At 34.9% G+C, this 15,154-nt stretch overlaps 1 protein-coding gene across 1 annotated transcript in view; it reads right to left on the bottom strand.

The window, feature by feature from the left end:
* The window catches only part of LOC137622513 (lysosomal-associated transmembrane protein 4B-like), a 12,578-nt gene extending 1,449 nt beyond the window's left edge, over positions 1-11,129 (bottom strand). The window contains exons 1-5 of the mRNA XM_068353120.1: positions 11,031-11,129; positions 4,305-4,390; positions 2,620-2,752; positions 2,164-2,246; positions 1,587-1,787 (exon numbers count right to left, since the gene is read on the bottom strand). Of these exons, the coding sequence (XP_068209221.1) occupies positions 1,587-1,787; positions 2,164-2,246; positions 2,620-2,752; positions 4,305-4,382 (495 nt within the window). The 5' untranslated portion in view covers positions 4,383-4,390; positions 11,031-11,129. The remainder of the gene's footprint in view (positions 1-1,586; positions 1,788-2,163; positions 2,247-2,619; positions 2,753-4,304; positions 4,391-11,030) is intronic.
* Between the last annotated feature and the right edge of the window lie 4,025 nt (positions 11,130-15,154).

Raw genomic sequence — 15,154 nt, 5'->3', positions numbered from 1 at the left:
TCATGCATTCACTCACATACATCTGCTTCCACTCCACCATTTGCAGCAACAACAGAACCAAAGTACATAAACTTATGTACTTCCTCAAGTAACCCTCCGTTCAACGGGACATTCAATCTAGCACCTCCCTCCCTTCTTGTGCACATCACAACATAAATCTCGCATACATTAACTCGCAGCTTCCTTCTCTCACACACCCTTCCAAACTCTGTTACTAATTGACACAGCTTCTCCTCCAAGTCTGCAACCAATACAGTATTATATCCCACTCAGGATAACTGTCATCTATCAAGTTTCAATCCTCGACCAAACACTCGAGCATTCACCTCTCTTACAGCTCCATCAAAAAACAAATTTAACAACCTTTGTGACATCACACATCCCTGTTGCAGTCCCACTCTCACTGGAAACCACTCACTCACTTCATTTCCTATCCTAACTCACGCTTTATGCCTATTTATGAACTCTTCACTGAATGCAACAACTTTCAACCAATTCTGTAAAACCTCATCAAATTCCACACCACATCCCTATCAACTCAATCATAAGCTTTCTCCAAATCCATAAATGCACAATATACCTCGTTACCTTATGCTAAATATTCTTGCATATATACATTACTATAAAAATCTGATCCATACATAATGCGACCCTGCACTTCAAGATCGCATCCTTCGTTCTATCCACAATCCTATTAATTAACACTCTACAATACATTTTTCCAACCACATTCAATAAACTAATACCCATAGATTTACAACACTCATGCACATCTCCCGTAGCTTTGTATAGGGGAACAATACATGTGCACACCCAGTCCACTGGCACCATTGACAACATAAAATGTATATTAAACAATCTTGCCAACAATTCCAGCACAGTCACAGTCCCTTCCTTTAACATCTCAGCCTTCACACCATTCATACCAGGTGCTGTTACTGCTCTCATTTCATCTAATGCTCTCTTTACTTCCTCTCTTGTAATCTCTGTCATATATGATCATAATAATAACCACTTTTCAATCAATTTTTAGAATTAAAAAAAAAGGATTTTTTGATAACAAGCATGAATCGGCAGGAACACCAACTAAAGACATTACAATGCTAGCCTCCTGGCTAGTATAGTGGTAACGTGTTTGCCTAGTCTTCCCATGGCAGCAGATCGATCCCCGCCTGAGACCGAGAGTTTAAGCTGTTTACTGGGGAGCTAACTGCTGTGGTTGGGGATCACAGTCCAGAGTTGGGCTTGCCCGGCTGACATTCTGGTGAGCATCTATTATGATGAAACTGGAACTGAAACCAGGCACCTTCGAAGTAGTACAAATGCTTTGCAGAATAACTACTATTCAAAACCAATTTCCAGATTAAGTTGTAAATAGAATAAAATGAATCCTATTCAAGTTTCATCCTACTGATATGTCAAAGGTCACCCAATCATAAGATGTCAAAATATAGAAGGACTTTCTCTGGAAATCAGACTTCGTTGGAAGATAAAGAATTAGGACAGATCTGATCACAGTGACGCGAGATCTTCTCTCATACCACTCAGGACCTACTCAGTCGTGAGTGACTCCTGGTAACACTCACCTCTTTGTAGCAGGCATAGACCACTGAGATGAGGTAAGATGAGATGAGCATTGAGGGCACAAACACCAGGATGAACGTGAAAGACATGAGAGCGGATCCGACGTATATGGAGACCCCGATCAATGAAACTAAGATGAGGGTCATCAAGCCGAGGCTTATGACTTGGCTCCCGAGGTATGGAATTATCCACTCTGGTTTATTCTGGAAGGTATTTAGTCCCAATAATGATAATAGTTAATAACATCAATATTTAGAAATGTTTTCTACTTGTGAAAGTAATACTTGATTTCCTAGATCGAAAGCATTTTTTTTATTTGAATTCAAATTCAAATATTAACATATGAACATAAATCTACACCACTAAACAGTTCATTTGATTCATCAATTTATTAGCTGTCTTCTATTCATTCATGAACGTATTAAATTTCCTTTCTAGCTAGTGTTTTCTTTTGCCTCTTTTCACACATGAGATTTAGTATTTAAAAATAATTTTCATAATGAAATTTTGCTAAATGCTATGTAAATATTTTGATTTGCAAACAGAAGCAATAATATATAATGTAAAAGCAAGACTTGCCTTGTTAACCCCTGCTATCAACAGAATGCTGACGAGAGTGCCCATCCCAGACAAGGCGCCATCGCAGATAATCGTAGATATCACTGAAAATAAAAGGAAATTCGAGACGTTGGTCTACTCAGTATGAGGTACCATTCACAAGGGGAGCTATAGGTGCCTTGGCAAGCTGACTTCAGGAATTATTTCTTAGGGGAGCAGTTTACTCGAGGCAAGTTCTCAAATGGTTGATATTAACCTGCCCAAGGAACTATGGGCTGACTTGATGGATATCATGCTAAATGCACAATTATTGTGCGTAGGTGGAAATGTACATAGATTCTTATGCTTGTTAAATGGAAAAAATTAACAATTTACAAATACGAAGCCCATCCTGTTGATAAAAATTAACTGATGCCAAACTAGCTCACAAAAACAGCAAAAATCAAACTTTTCAACTCTTCTGAAGGAACAACTTACTGATCCTGGCACAGATGTCCGGATCCATGGTCACGTGACGCTCTTGTGAAATCTGGGTGCAGTGGTGTGTGAAGTCATCGTAAGAGGCTGTCACGAATTTCAGACTTGATAGGAGGGACAGGAAGCACCCAATCTGCACAGGGATCATGTGAATGCATTAGCAATCATAGATATCCTACCACTAGATGCTGTTTGGACCTAGCTTGCATGCATGGAGACGACAGCCATCTTGGTGAGGTATACTTGCCAGACGTTGCAAAAATAAATGTTACAACTTATAATGTCATTCAATGATGATTCAAAATACCAAATAAATTCGCATTTTTTTAAATTTGAATATTTTTCTCATAATAAAGTACTAAAACTTTCGTAAAACGTAGTCTTCTATTTTTTTTTCACAATCAAGCATTAATTGAAATGAAATATATAACTATATTTTTTCTAAATTTTACATCTCTCATTCTTTTATCTTTTTACACTTTATTTCTATCATGGTTTCATTTCCCTCTTTTATTCATTGATTTTCCTTCTAGAAGTCCATTTATTGCTTCACGATTCACTTATGTCTCCTTTCCCCCTGAGATGTTAATACAGAATCTACTCTCGTGTTGCGTTACTCTGTGATTTCCATGTTTTCGGTCGATATCAATTGGTAACATACTACCCTCTCGCTGGGGTTCTTTATGCTTGAACAGGGAATTAGGAACTTGGTGGTAAGTCGACTGCAGAATAAATATATGTTGACATTTGCACGTATGTATGTATGTATGTATGTATATATGTATGTATATATTTACACACACACACACACATATATATATATATATATATATATATATATATATATATATATATATATATATATACAATATCATATACAGTATATATATATATATATATATATATATATATATATATATATATATATATATATATTGAAACAAAATGCACTTTCACTTGCAGTGCCCAACATCCCAAGACAGAATTTTTTTCCAAAGCCTGTGTAACTTTCTCATCTTCAACGTTAAAAGAATTGACAAAAATTGTAGCCAAGTTGTAGGTCTACTATTTGTTTACCGACAGTTGTTTCGACATTAATGCTTGGCTATCGTCAGGGCTACTTTTCTTGAACTATAGGATTCCCCTTCAATATATAGATTACTCCAGGCAAAGCAAAATACAAAATAAATTAAATTGCCAAAGAAGAAAGATTGATGAGAACAATTTTCATTAAAACTTCACAGAATTACAAATTTATTTTATCTGGGTCTGTAAAAGGTTGTTCTAAACCTGTCGGCCAAGATGAAGCCCACGAAAGATGAGGAGGTTTTTTCAAGAAATTAAGTTCTACCACCAGTCAGAGGATGAAGGAATGCTTACTTTCCACTGGTATTATAGCATTCACTACTGGTACTTTCAGTTATCTAATAGTTACAGATATTACTATTGGCTGCATCGAATGATAATCATAACTAGAGATCAATTTAGATGTATCGAAGCAATTGCTATTCCAATATCAATGAAACCTCGAAATCTCCCGACCCTTGGCTCTTGCAATTTCTAAGCTTCATTTCATTTTACGCTGGTAATTATCCAATGTCAACTCTAGAGAAGAATGAACCAAAGTAATAAACAATGACTATATATACTAAGTGGGGAGTTACAAGAACAATGCTGATACTTACCAGAGAAATCCATCCAAGTATGAGCGTTCCAACTCTGATGCTTATACAGAGACAACATGATCTAGGTTCCCACGCCATCTGCAGGTCTGAAAAAAAAAATGGATAGAAAGGTTTTCTAAATCGCCAGTTCAATAGCAAACAAACTAATTATCTCTACAAGAATATAAACAAAGATAGGATCAAAGGTAGATTCAAGGTGCTTTGAAACATTTTTGTCTCGAGTTTTGTCAATTTTGTCATGTGATTTTTTTGTACACAATTTCAAGTTTTTTACCCAGGTAGTTATTTTTATTGAGGATATAGGAATTTCAGAAATCAAATTTTGCATTTAATTTGGACTTTCTTGCTCAGATAGATAAATAATATATCCAGTAATAGAGTTTTGAGAATCTGCTCTAGTAAGCAGAAATTGGATAAGTTGTACAAAATTGCCTTACAGATGACTTCAGATATTATGACTTTCATGTTTAATACTAACTCATACCTCTGTAAAGAGGGTACGAGCAATAATGTCCTTTTTTGGAGAACCCCTCATTTGATAACTCTACATAGTTTTTTTTTTATGTCAATATGCTTAATTCCACTTCATTTTTGTCACAAACGTTCCAAGTTCTAAGTCTCTTTTATTCTCACTGCCCTTATGTTTTGATATAACCATATTACTTGCTATTTCTCTAGTAGCATTGGATTTTCTCATATCTTTTTTACCCCCTCCCAAAAATCTATAAGGATCTTTACTGATTGTATTAGACTCTGCATTAGATGACTCTCATAAGGTATACATTAGGGCCTTTGGATAAGAGTATATCCAAGATCTTGAAGTTGATGGGGGTACAGTAGCGAATGAGAAATCGAATTGCCGATTCATTGTGTCACTGGGGCAGTTACCCACATTAGAGCCCATTAGTCATGGGGATATGCAAATACTCTCTCAGAATCCAAGATCTGTGGTTTATCCTTTGGATTTAGTTAGGTTTTCAGTAGATTTATTAAATAAGTCAGTTTTAATAAAAAATGAGGATGAAATATTCATGTTCCTTCTTTCATGTAGACTTTTTTCATAAGTGAAGCGATGTTAAGTACTCTTGCTCTAAAAAGATTCAAGGACACTATAGTCGCTACAAAGATTCCGGGCGAAATAAGCCCCACCCCTTGATTACGTCATATCCAATCACATTGTCTCCCATGTTAGCAAGGGTCACAATACATCCCCTTACAAGTTTCAAGCTATACTAACTTATAATCACTTTAAGAGGATTTTTTTGTGACCGCTGTTAATGCGGGAAACATGCTTATCAGGGGTGAGGCTTATTTTACCTGGAATCTCTGTGTTGACTTTAGAACAGGTCCTACTCTAACATCTCTTAAGAATCAGTCCAGTGGATTCCAACCATCACAAACATTGGTCTATCAAGTTTCCCATATTTCCCGTTTTTGTTTCTCAAAAGCAATAATATTATTATTATTATTATTACTATCCAAGCTACAACCCTAATTGGAAAAGCAAGATGCTATAAGCCCAGGGGCTCCAATAGGGAAAAATAGCCCAGTGAGGAAAGGAAATAAGGAAATAAATAACTGAAGAAAACAAATTAACAATAAATCATTCTAAAAAAAGTAATGTCAAAAGAGATATATCATATATAAACTATTAACAATGTCAAAAACAAAAATGTCATATATAAACTATAAAAAGACTCATGTCCGTCTGGTCAACAAAAAAGCATTTGCTCCAACTTTGAACTTTTGAAGTTCTACTGATTCAACAACCCGATTAGGAAGATCATTCCACAACTTGGTAACACCTGGAATAAAACTTCTAGAGTACTGCGTAGTATTGAGTCTTATGATGGAGAAGGCCTGGCTATTAGAATTAACTGCCTGCCTAGTATTACGAACAGGATAGAATTGTCCAGGGAGATATATATAGTAACTTCAACTTTACCTTCAAGAATACTTTACTTATTTATTTTGAAGAAAGTTTTCTGGTCTTACTATGCACAAAAGTGCCTCTCCGCACTTCAGTACCCAAAGGATTTGTTTATCCTATACATCCTTCAAGTTTTTAGAGAATCTTACATTGTAGTTTACGTTATCCTTTTGAACCCCATTGGAAGTAATGTACGTTCACCAATTCTACCCCCTTCAGCACCATATGACTTAATTCATGTCTAGTAATCACCAGTTTTTTCTTTTATTATTTAATTAGAGGAAAATTTCACAAAACATGTGTTGTTATATACAGTCCGCCCTTGCTTTTCACGAGTTCATTCTTCGTGATTTCGCTTGATTGCGACAGAGAACTTTATACTGTATCAATGAAAAGGAATATCAGTCAGCTATATGATGATAAATGTTGTAAAGTCCTATCTCATATGGATTTTGTGCTACGATGAGTTAAGTAAAGTATCCCCCCCCCCAAAAAAAAGGGGGCCTGAGGCTTGATGGCCAAATCCTTAGGTGAGGGGTTTGTGTTCAAAGGGTTGATTGTCTAATCCACGTTATTATAGCACTTTGTACATAGAAAAAGTATCTTCAACTTCTTCAAAGCCTTTATATCATTATTCCATTTATTGTCTAATAGGGGCTGGAAAAAACTCTAGTGTCTTATATTTGAAAGCTCTAAACCCATAGTTAAGGTGCTTCTTAGCTTCAGTAACTTTAAACCATCGGTAACTAGTCCCATGTCGGTTTGCTGGCCACACGATGTGTAGCAAATTTCTTGAATAGTTTGGTAATCCTGTTCTGATGACTTGACAATCATTACACATATCTTTAGATTTATTCTATCATTAATAGGCAATTAGGCAGTCAGTGTGGTTCCACCATTACTGGGTTAATATTACTTTTCTCGAGATGCAACACCACTTATCAATTTTGCTCCTCTGTTTATTATGTTTCGTAACTTCTCAAGTTGTACATTAGGTAAGTTGCAGTTCATAAGAGTTACAGTAATCAGTTCTGGTAATAACACACTTAATCGTCCAGACATTTCATACAAAAGCAATATTTGTGAAGTGATATCCAGTAATTCTTACATTATTTAAATGAGCAATCGAGAGACAAATTACAGTCCAATAACACACATCTAGATCAATAACTCTACTGTAGTCAATTCTTTTTAGTGAGGCAGATTTGCACCGACTCGCAGGGGTGCCCTTTTAGCTCGGAGAAGCTTCCTGATCGCTGATTGGTTGGACAAGATCATTCTAACCAATCAGAGAGCAGGAAACTTTTCCGAGCTAAAAGGGCACCGCTGCGAGTCGGTGCAAATGCGCATCATTAAAAAAAATTGAGTATTGATACCTGGACCAAATTGTTATTAATATTTATTTGAATGTCAACACTCTTAAATTCTTTTGCTTCTCCGCTACGTTAAAAACATTAAGGATGATTTTGATTACATCAGCGTCAATGAATCGTGATATAAAATGTATCAAAAAGTAACAAACCGTTTTATAAAATGTATCATGTGACGGTTCAAACATCTTCATTCTTATACTTTAGTGTTTGACTGTGACATAAAAACTTACAACCTTAAACTACAAAGTTTTATGCACATCAGTATATAGAGAGAGAGAGAGAGAGAGAGAGAGAGAGAGAGAGAGAGAGAGAGAGAGAGAGAGAGAGAGTAGTTTTATGCACAAGTATATTTGAAAATAACCTCGAGAGAGAGAGAGAGAGAGAGAGAGAGAGAGAGAGAGAGAGAGAGAGAGAGAGAGAGAGAGAGAGAGAGTAGTTTTATGCACAAGTATATTTGAAAATAACCTCGAGAGAGAGAGAGAGAGAGAGAGAGAGAGAGAGAGAGAGAGAGAGAGAGAGAGAGAGAGAGAGAGAGAGAGAGTAGTTTTATGCACAAGTATATTTGAAAATAACCTCGAGAGAGAGAGAGAGAGAGAGAGAGAGAGAGAGAGAGAGAGAGAGAGAGAGAGAGAGAGAGAGAGAGAGAGAGTAGTTTTATGCACAAGTATATTTGAAAATAACCTCGAGAGAGAGAGAGAGAGAGAGAGAGAGAGAGAGAGAGAGAGAGAGAGAGAGAGAGAGAGAGAGAGAGAGGTGTCAATACTAATTAGGTCATAAAAGGAACCCATATAGTGCTTCCAATAAGTTCTCTTGCTTGAGAGTATATTTAGGCACACTATTCTACCCTATTTCTTTACTTCTTGTTTTTTATTTTTATAGTTTATTTATGTAAGATCTATTTTAATATTGTTACTATTCTTAAAATGTTTCATTTTGATTGTTCATTACTTCCCTTGTAGTTTATTTATTTCCTTTCCTCACTGGGCTATTTTTCCTTGTTGAAGCCCTTGGACTTATGGCATCCAGTTTTTTCAATTAAAGTTGCAGCTTAGCTTGTAAAATAATAATAATAATAGTGCCATAGCCTCTGTACCATGGTTTTTCACTGTCTGAGGTTAGAGTTCTATTGCATGAGGGTACACTCAGGCACACTATTCTATCTTATTTCTCTTCCTCGTGTTTTTTTTGTTAAGGTATCATAGTTTATATAAGAAATATTTATTCTAACGTTGTTATTGTTCTTAAAATATTATATTTTCCCTAGTTTCCTTTCCTCACTGGGCTATTTTCCCTGTTGGAGCCCCTGGGCTTAAAGCATCCAGCTATTTCAAGTAGGGTTGTAGCTTAGTTTGTAATAATAATAATAATAATAATAATAATAATACATCCTTTTCGCTAGCATTCACAAGCCACAAAACATCAGAATCCCTCCGTTCTATTCCTTGTGACCCCTAATCAATAAGACCGTACCAGAGAATAGCCGGAGTTTTGCCAGTTACCCCTCCCCCTCACTGGTCCTTTAGCCCCTCCCCCTTAGGCTCCTCCCCTCCGCCCTTTCCTGCACGCACCGCAGATAGTTACTACAGTATAGACACGCCACGATCTCCATGCGAAGGCTTGGAGAATTGACTTTCTTCAAAATGTTAAATCCCTTTCTGGTTAATATCATAGAAATCTAATCTAAGGATGTGTCTTCTTCTTAGTCTTTAGTTAGTTTATTTATGTTTGGGAATGATGTTTACATCGATCAGTGTACGGTGGCCGATGTCTTCCTGAAAAAAAATCTACTTCCATTTGCTTGTTCGTGTGTACGAAATTCCTTATCGAAAGTGTAAGCCGAATCGATAGAGAACCCGCTTATGAAAGCGAAAGGGTCATTGTGTCCATGATACGTAATGCGTTCAGCTACATTTCCATAATAAACTTCTAAATATCAGTCATTAGCAGTTGGTGCCTCCTAGACCGTGGTCCTGGGAAGCCATCTATATGTGCCTTATTTATTGGAATGCTCAAGTATCATACAATCAGAAACTACCCGTGAAATTCACCATCCTGTAATTACAATTTAATTTTATAATATATTTTCTTTCGAGGTTTATCCTTTATAAGTAGGCCTATTTTATTTCAAGAAACATTATAAGTGGGCCTATCATTGTCGGCCTATGGAATTCATAATCTGATGCGTTCAGTAGGCTGTCAGTCATTGGATCAAATTGAACTGATGGGATTCAAAGAAGAAATTCTCAATACTCTTTTCTTTTAACATTTTTGGTGAAAATTACATTTCTTAGGCGGGAAAAAATATAATCTAAAGGAGTTTTAAAATTAAACCTCTAGTCCTTTCAAACCATATTCTTTTTCATTTTCAACTAGAACAACTTAAGTTATATACAGTAGTGATGCACCAATTTTGTTTAAGTTTTAAGCAAGTGTTGTTATTGATCTAGGTAATTTTGTAAGAAAAAAAAAACTCCTTTTGGTAATTTCAGTGAACCAAAGTTTGAAGTAGGCCTACTCCACATTCATTCATGCGAGAGGTTAAGTAACTCGGATGGATAATCTTCCTTTTTTTAATATTGATAACCTTTGATGCTAGTTGAATAACCCGATCCCATCTACGTTGGCACCACTGGCAGCAGTTCCTTTGCAAACACCTTATTGATCCCAGTGTCTCTCCTTACTACTGCAATCTATTAGTTGTACAAAATAGACTTTAACCAAATTAAACGATTGTTAAGCGATTTATCTCGGAAGGATATTAGTTCATTATTAATTTGATATTTTATATATGTTCTGAGATTGATTACTGCACTAAATTGGACAGCTAACATATCTAGTAGAAGTGGACTTATGGACTTGACAAAATTGGGTCACATGACCTATACCGCTGGGGCCGGGGATGCCATCCAGCTCAGATTAGTCCTTGAGAGAATGCTGACAGTTTATTAAGAAATAAAAGCTTAAAAGAGGAAAGCAGAAACCAATGAGACGGTTAGCTTTAGGTTCAGAAGAGGAAGGCGAATGGCAAGAGTGGGTCCTTCAACTCCAGATAAAGCAAGATTGAAATTAAATCCAATATTTTACCATGATGTTTTTTTCCAAACACAAGCTCTTCTCAGTCGTTTAAAAAAACGAAAAAGAAAGCTATTACGACGTTCACATTAAGCACAAGTTTACGAAACTCGTGTTCTTACAGAATAACTTTGCTTCTTTTTTTTTCAATTAATTCTAGGAATTTTATGTAGTTCCTTCATTAATTGTATGATCATTCATCCACGCTACGAAGCCAAATTCCAATGAACACATCTTGCAAAACTGATGAAAAACATATCCTTCCTTACCTCGACGATGTGTATAAACTCCTCACAAATTTCCAAAGCTAAATTTCAAGAATATGCATATACAGATATGTACAAAACTTACTTTTTTAATCCTTTTATAATCAAAGACGCACAGTTATCCAGCTAAGCCTGTCCTTGCACAAGTAGCCCACCACAACTACTGTCTGTAACAAATCTATTGGGCTAAAAAGGTTAGGTGACGTCTGGCAACAAGCTGTCGCTCTCATGACGTGTCCGTGACGCAATTATATCGAGCTGTTTAATTTCTTCGATTATCATAGCTGTAGATTCAATCTATATCTGTTAACATTTAGGTGCTTGTCTGTGTGTCCGGACATTTTTCTAGAGTCTGGACTCTAGACAGACCTATGGCTTACTCATATTAGGCCTATGTACATTAAAACTTCGATTTCAATTCGAGGAAGTAGTTTTCAAGTCGATTTGTTAACAGATATTACTACAATGCTTTAATATAACTCATTCCACTTGACATTTGGTTCATAAGATTACTTGCTCGATTTTATGTCTGGATTCACGTTTATAATAACATGAAAACGAAATAAAAAGTTGAATATTTATGTTGTAATAGAAAGTAAACGATTAGGCCTTTTCTGGGGTTTGAGATTATATATATATATATATATATATATATATATATATATATATATATATATATATATATATATATATATATATACAGTATATATATATATATATATATATATATATATATATATATATATATGTACAGTATATATATATATATATATATGTACAGTATATATATATATATATATATATATATATATATATATATATATATATATATATATATATATACAGTATATATATATATATATATATATATATATATATATATACAGTATATATATATATATATATATATATATATATATATATATATATACAGTATATATATATATATATATATATATATATATATATATATATACAGTATATATATATATATATATATATATATATATATATATATATATACAGTATATATATATATACATATATATATATATATATATATATATATATATATATATATATATTGATCAGCAGCAGCCGTAATTAGTCCACTGCGGGATAAAGGCCTCAGACATGGCCTTCCACTTGCTTCTGTTTATGGTCTTTCAATGCCCGCAAACTTTCTTAGCACGCCTTACTATTGTCTTCTCTTCCTTCTGTTTCTTTTACAATCTCTAGGAACCCATTCTGTTATTTCTAATATCCATCTGCCATATGTCATTCTCATTATATGTCCTGCCCATGTCCATTTCATTTTCTTACATGTTAGAATATCCTCTACCTTAGTTTGCTCTCGTATCCATGTTGCTCTTTTTTTTCTGTCTCTTTAGTGTTATTTCCATCATTATTCTTTCTATAGCTCTGATTTGTAACTAGCATATATATATATATATATATATATATATATATATATATATATATATATATATATATATATATATATATATGTATGTATATATATACATATATATATATACGTGTACTTATATACACAACTATATATATACATATATATATAATCTTTCGTTGTTTTATTTCTCTTTGTATTTAGTTCTAAGCATTAGCATTTATTTCATATACTGAAGCATTTCCAAACTAAATAATAATAATAATAATAATAATAATAATAATAATAATAATAATATCCTACTATTTCATATAGCAGATATCCAAAGTTCGTGTAACTAATTTAACATATTTTCCAATTTTTTGCATCACGTAAAACAAACAGAAAATTCTTATGATTAGCTTTTTAAGTCTGTACTAAAAATGGTCTTTCTAAATAGAACGATGCTGAAACCTAGGGATATCAACCTTAACTCAAATAAGTCTAATTCAGTTTAGAGGTAGTAGGTTGGCCAGGGCACCAGCCACCCGTTGAGATACTACCGCTAGAGAGTTATGAGGTCCATTGACTGCCCAGACAGTATTGCATTGGATCCTTCTCTCTGGTTATGGTTCACTTTCCATTTGCCTACACATACACCGAATAGTCTGGCCTATTTATGACATATTCTCCTCTGTCCTCATACACCTGACAACACTGAGATTACCAGACAATTCTTCCTCACCCAAGGAGTTATCTACAACACTGTAATTGTTCAGTGGCTACTTTCCTTTTGGTAAGGGTAGAAGAGACTCTTTAGCTATGGCAAACAGCTCTTCTAGGAGGACACACCAAAATCAAACCATTTTTCTCTAGTTTTCGGTCGTGCCATAGCCTCTGTACCATTGTCTTCCACTGTCTTGGGTTAGAGTTCTCTTGCTTGAGGGTGCACTCGGGCACACTATTCAATCTTCTTTCTCTTCCTATTGTTTTATTAAAGTTTTTATAGTTTTATAGGAAATATTTATTTTAATGTTACTATTCTAAAGATATTTTATTTGTCCTTGTTTCTTTTCCTCTCTGGGCTATTTTCCCTGTTGGGGCCCCTGGGCTTATAGCATTCTGCTTTTCCAACTAGGGTTGTAGCCTAGCAAGTAATAATGATGATAATAGTAAGGTGAATCTAAAGTTGTATATGTGTCCTTTCTTTGGCAATTATCGATTCGACTAAGAATTTCCAACAGTTTTTTAAGAGTTCAAAACGCTTAAATATCCATAGGAAAACTATAGAGTTAAATAGTCTTATTCGTGCCTTATTACTGTATTAAACTCAGGATACAATATTTCATTTAATTAAAAGTGTGGAATTTATAGACAGTCCGGATACAATATCTCATTTAATTAAAAGGTGGGAATTTACAGACAGTCAGGATATAATGTCTTATAAAAGAGTGTGACATTTATAGGCAGCCAGGATACAATATCTAATTTAAAAGTCTGGAATTTATAGAGTCTGAAAACAATATCTTACTAAAAAGTGTGGATTTATAGAAAGTCTGGCTCCATGTTCCATACTTGATCAATACGTGAACTTCAACTATATTAGCCGTCGTTATGCAGCAACCTACTGAGAATGAGCCTCCCACAATCTTCGAGTCTGCTGTAATGTCCTTGATAAGACATTACTCATGCACTTGCTTGATAGTTAACTGTCCTTTTGACGAGCATGAGAGGCAGAGACTCACCCCATCCCCTGTCAAGTAGACGTACAAGGAAAAGTCGAGCGGATGATAACAATTATAGTTAAGGAGATAGTGGAAGACCAAATAAGGGAATCATGTGGGGAATGCTGGGGGGAAATATTATAGAAATATGCAAAGAGTATGATATTAAGATTGAAGAAGTGGGAAAGTATAAAAAACAAAATTCAAAAAAAAAAAGAAATAAAATGTAAAGTGGTAAATCAAAGGAAAAGAAAAATAAAAGAAAAGAAAGCTGAAGTGACCAAACTGAGGTTTGTAAATAGTAGTTGGCAGAAGAGATTACATGAGAGAACTTAACACTATGGAAGCAGTAAAAATTATGAACACAAGGTAAAATACTTAGATTTAAAAGAAAGTTATAGAAACAGGAATGAAAAGGATAGGCTTTGTGTGTTGTGTGGGGAGGCAGAGGATACAACTGAGCATTTTTAGTCATCATCTCCTACGCCCATTGACGCAAAGGGCCTCGATTAGATTTCGCCAGATGTCTCTATCTTGAGCTTTTAATTCAATACTTCTCCATTTATCATCTCCCACTTCATGCATCATAGTCTTCAGCCCTGTATGACTGGATCTTCCAACTCTTCTAGTGCCTTTTAGAGCCCACCTGAACGTTTGGCGAACTAATCTCTCTTGGGGAGTGCAAAGAGCATACCCAAACCATCTCCATCTACCCCTCACCATGATCTCATCCACATATGGGACACGAGTAATCTGTCTTCTAGTTTCATTTCGAATCCTGTCTTGTCATTAAATCCCAATGATCAGACAGGAAAGCAGATGAGGCTGACAAAGCTATGAAATCACGGAGTGGCTATGGTGTAAGAATCACACATAGAATTATTGATGAAATCTCTACGGGGGCAAAGAAGAAGAAGCATATACTCATAAAAAGAGAGTTGGATCTCTTATAGCTACAGAAGATGAAGAAAGGCTACGCTGTATGGAACACTTCTGTGAGGTCTTGTATATGAGATGCGAAGGGAATAATTTGATTGATATACCCCCATTAAAGGACCTTGGATATACCTGAAGCTGATGAAGACCTTGATGTGCCCA

The sequence above is a fragment of the Palaemon carinicauda genome, chromosome 2 (genome assembly GCF_036898095.1).
Source record: "Palaemon carinicauda isolate YSFRI2023 chromosome 2, ASM3689809v2, whole genome shotgun sequence".
Lineage (NCBI taxonomy): Eukaryota > Metazoa > Arthropoda > Malacostraca > Decapoda > Palaemonidae > Palaemon > Palaemon carinicauda.
Note: the sequence above shows the minus strand (reverse complement) of the source record. Positions and strands in the feature narration are given on the sequence as shown.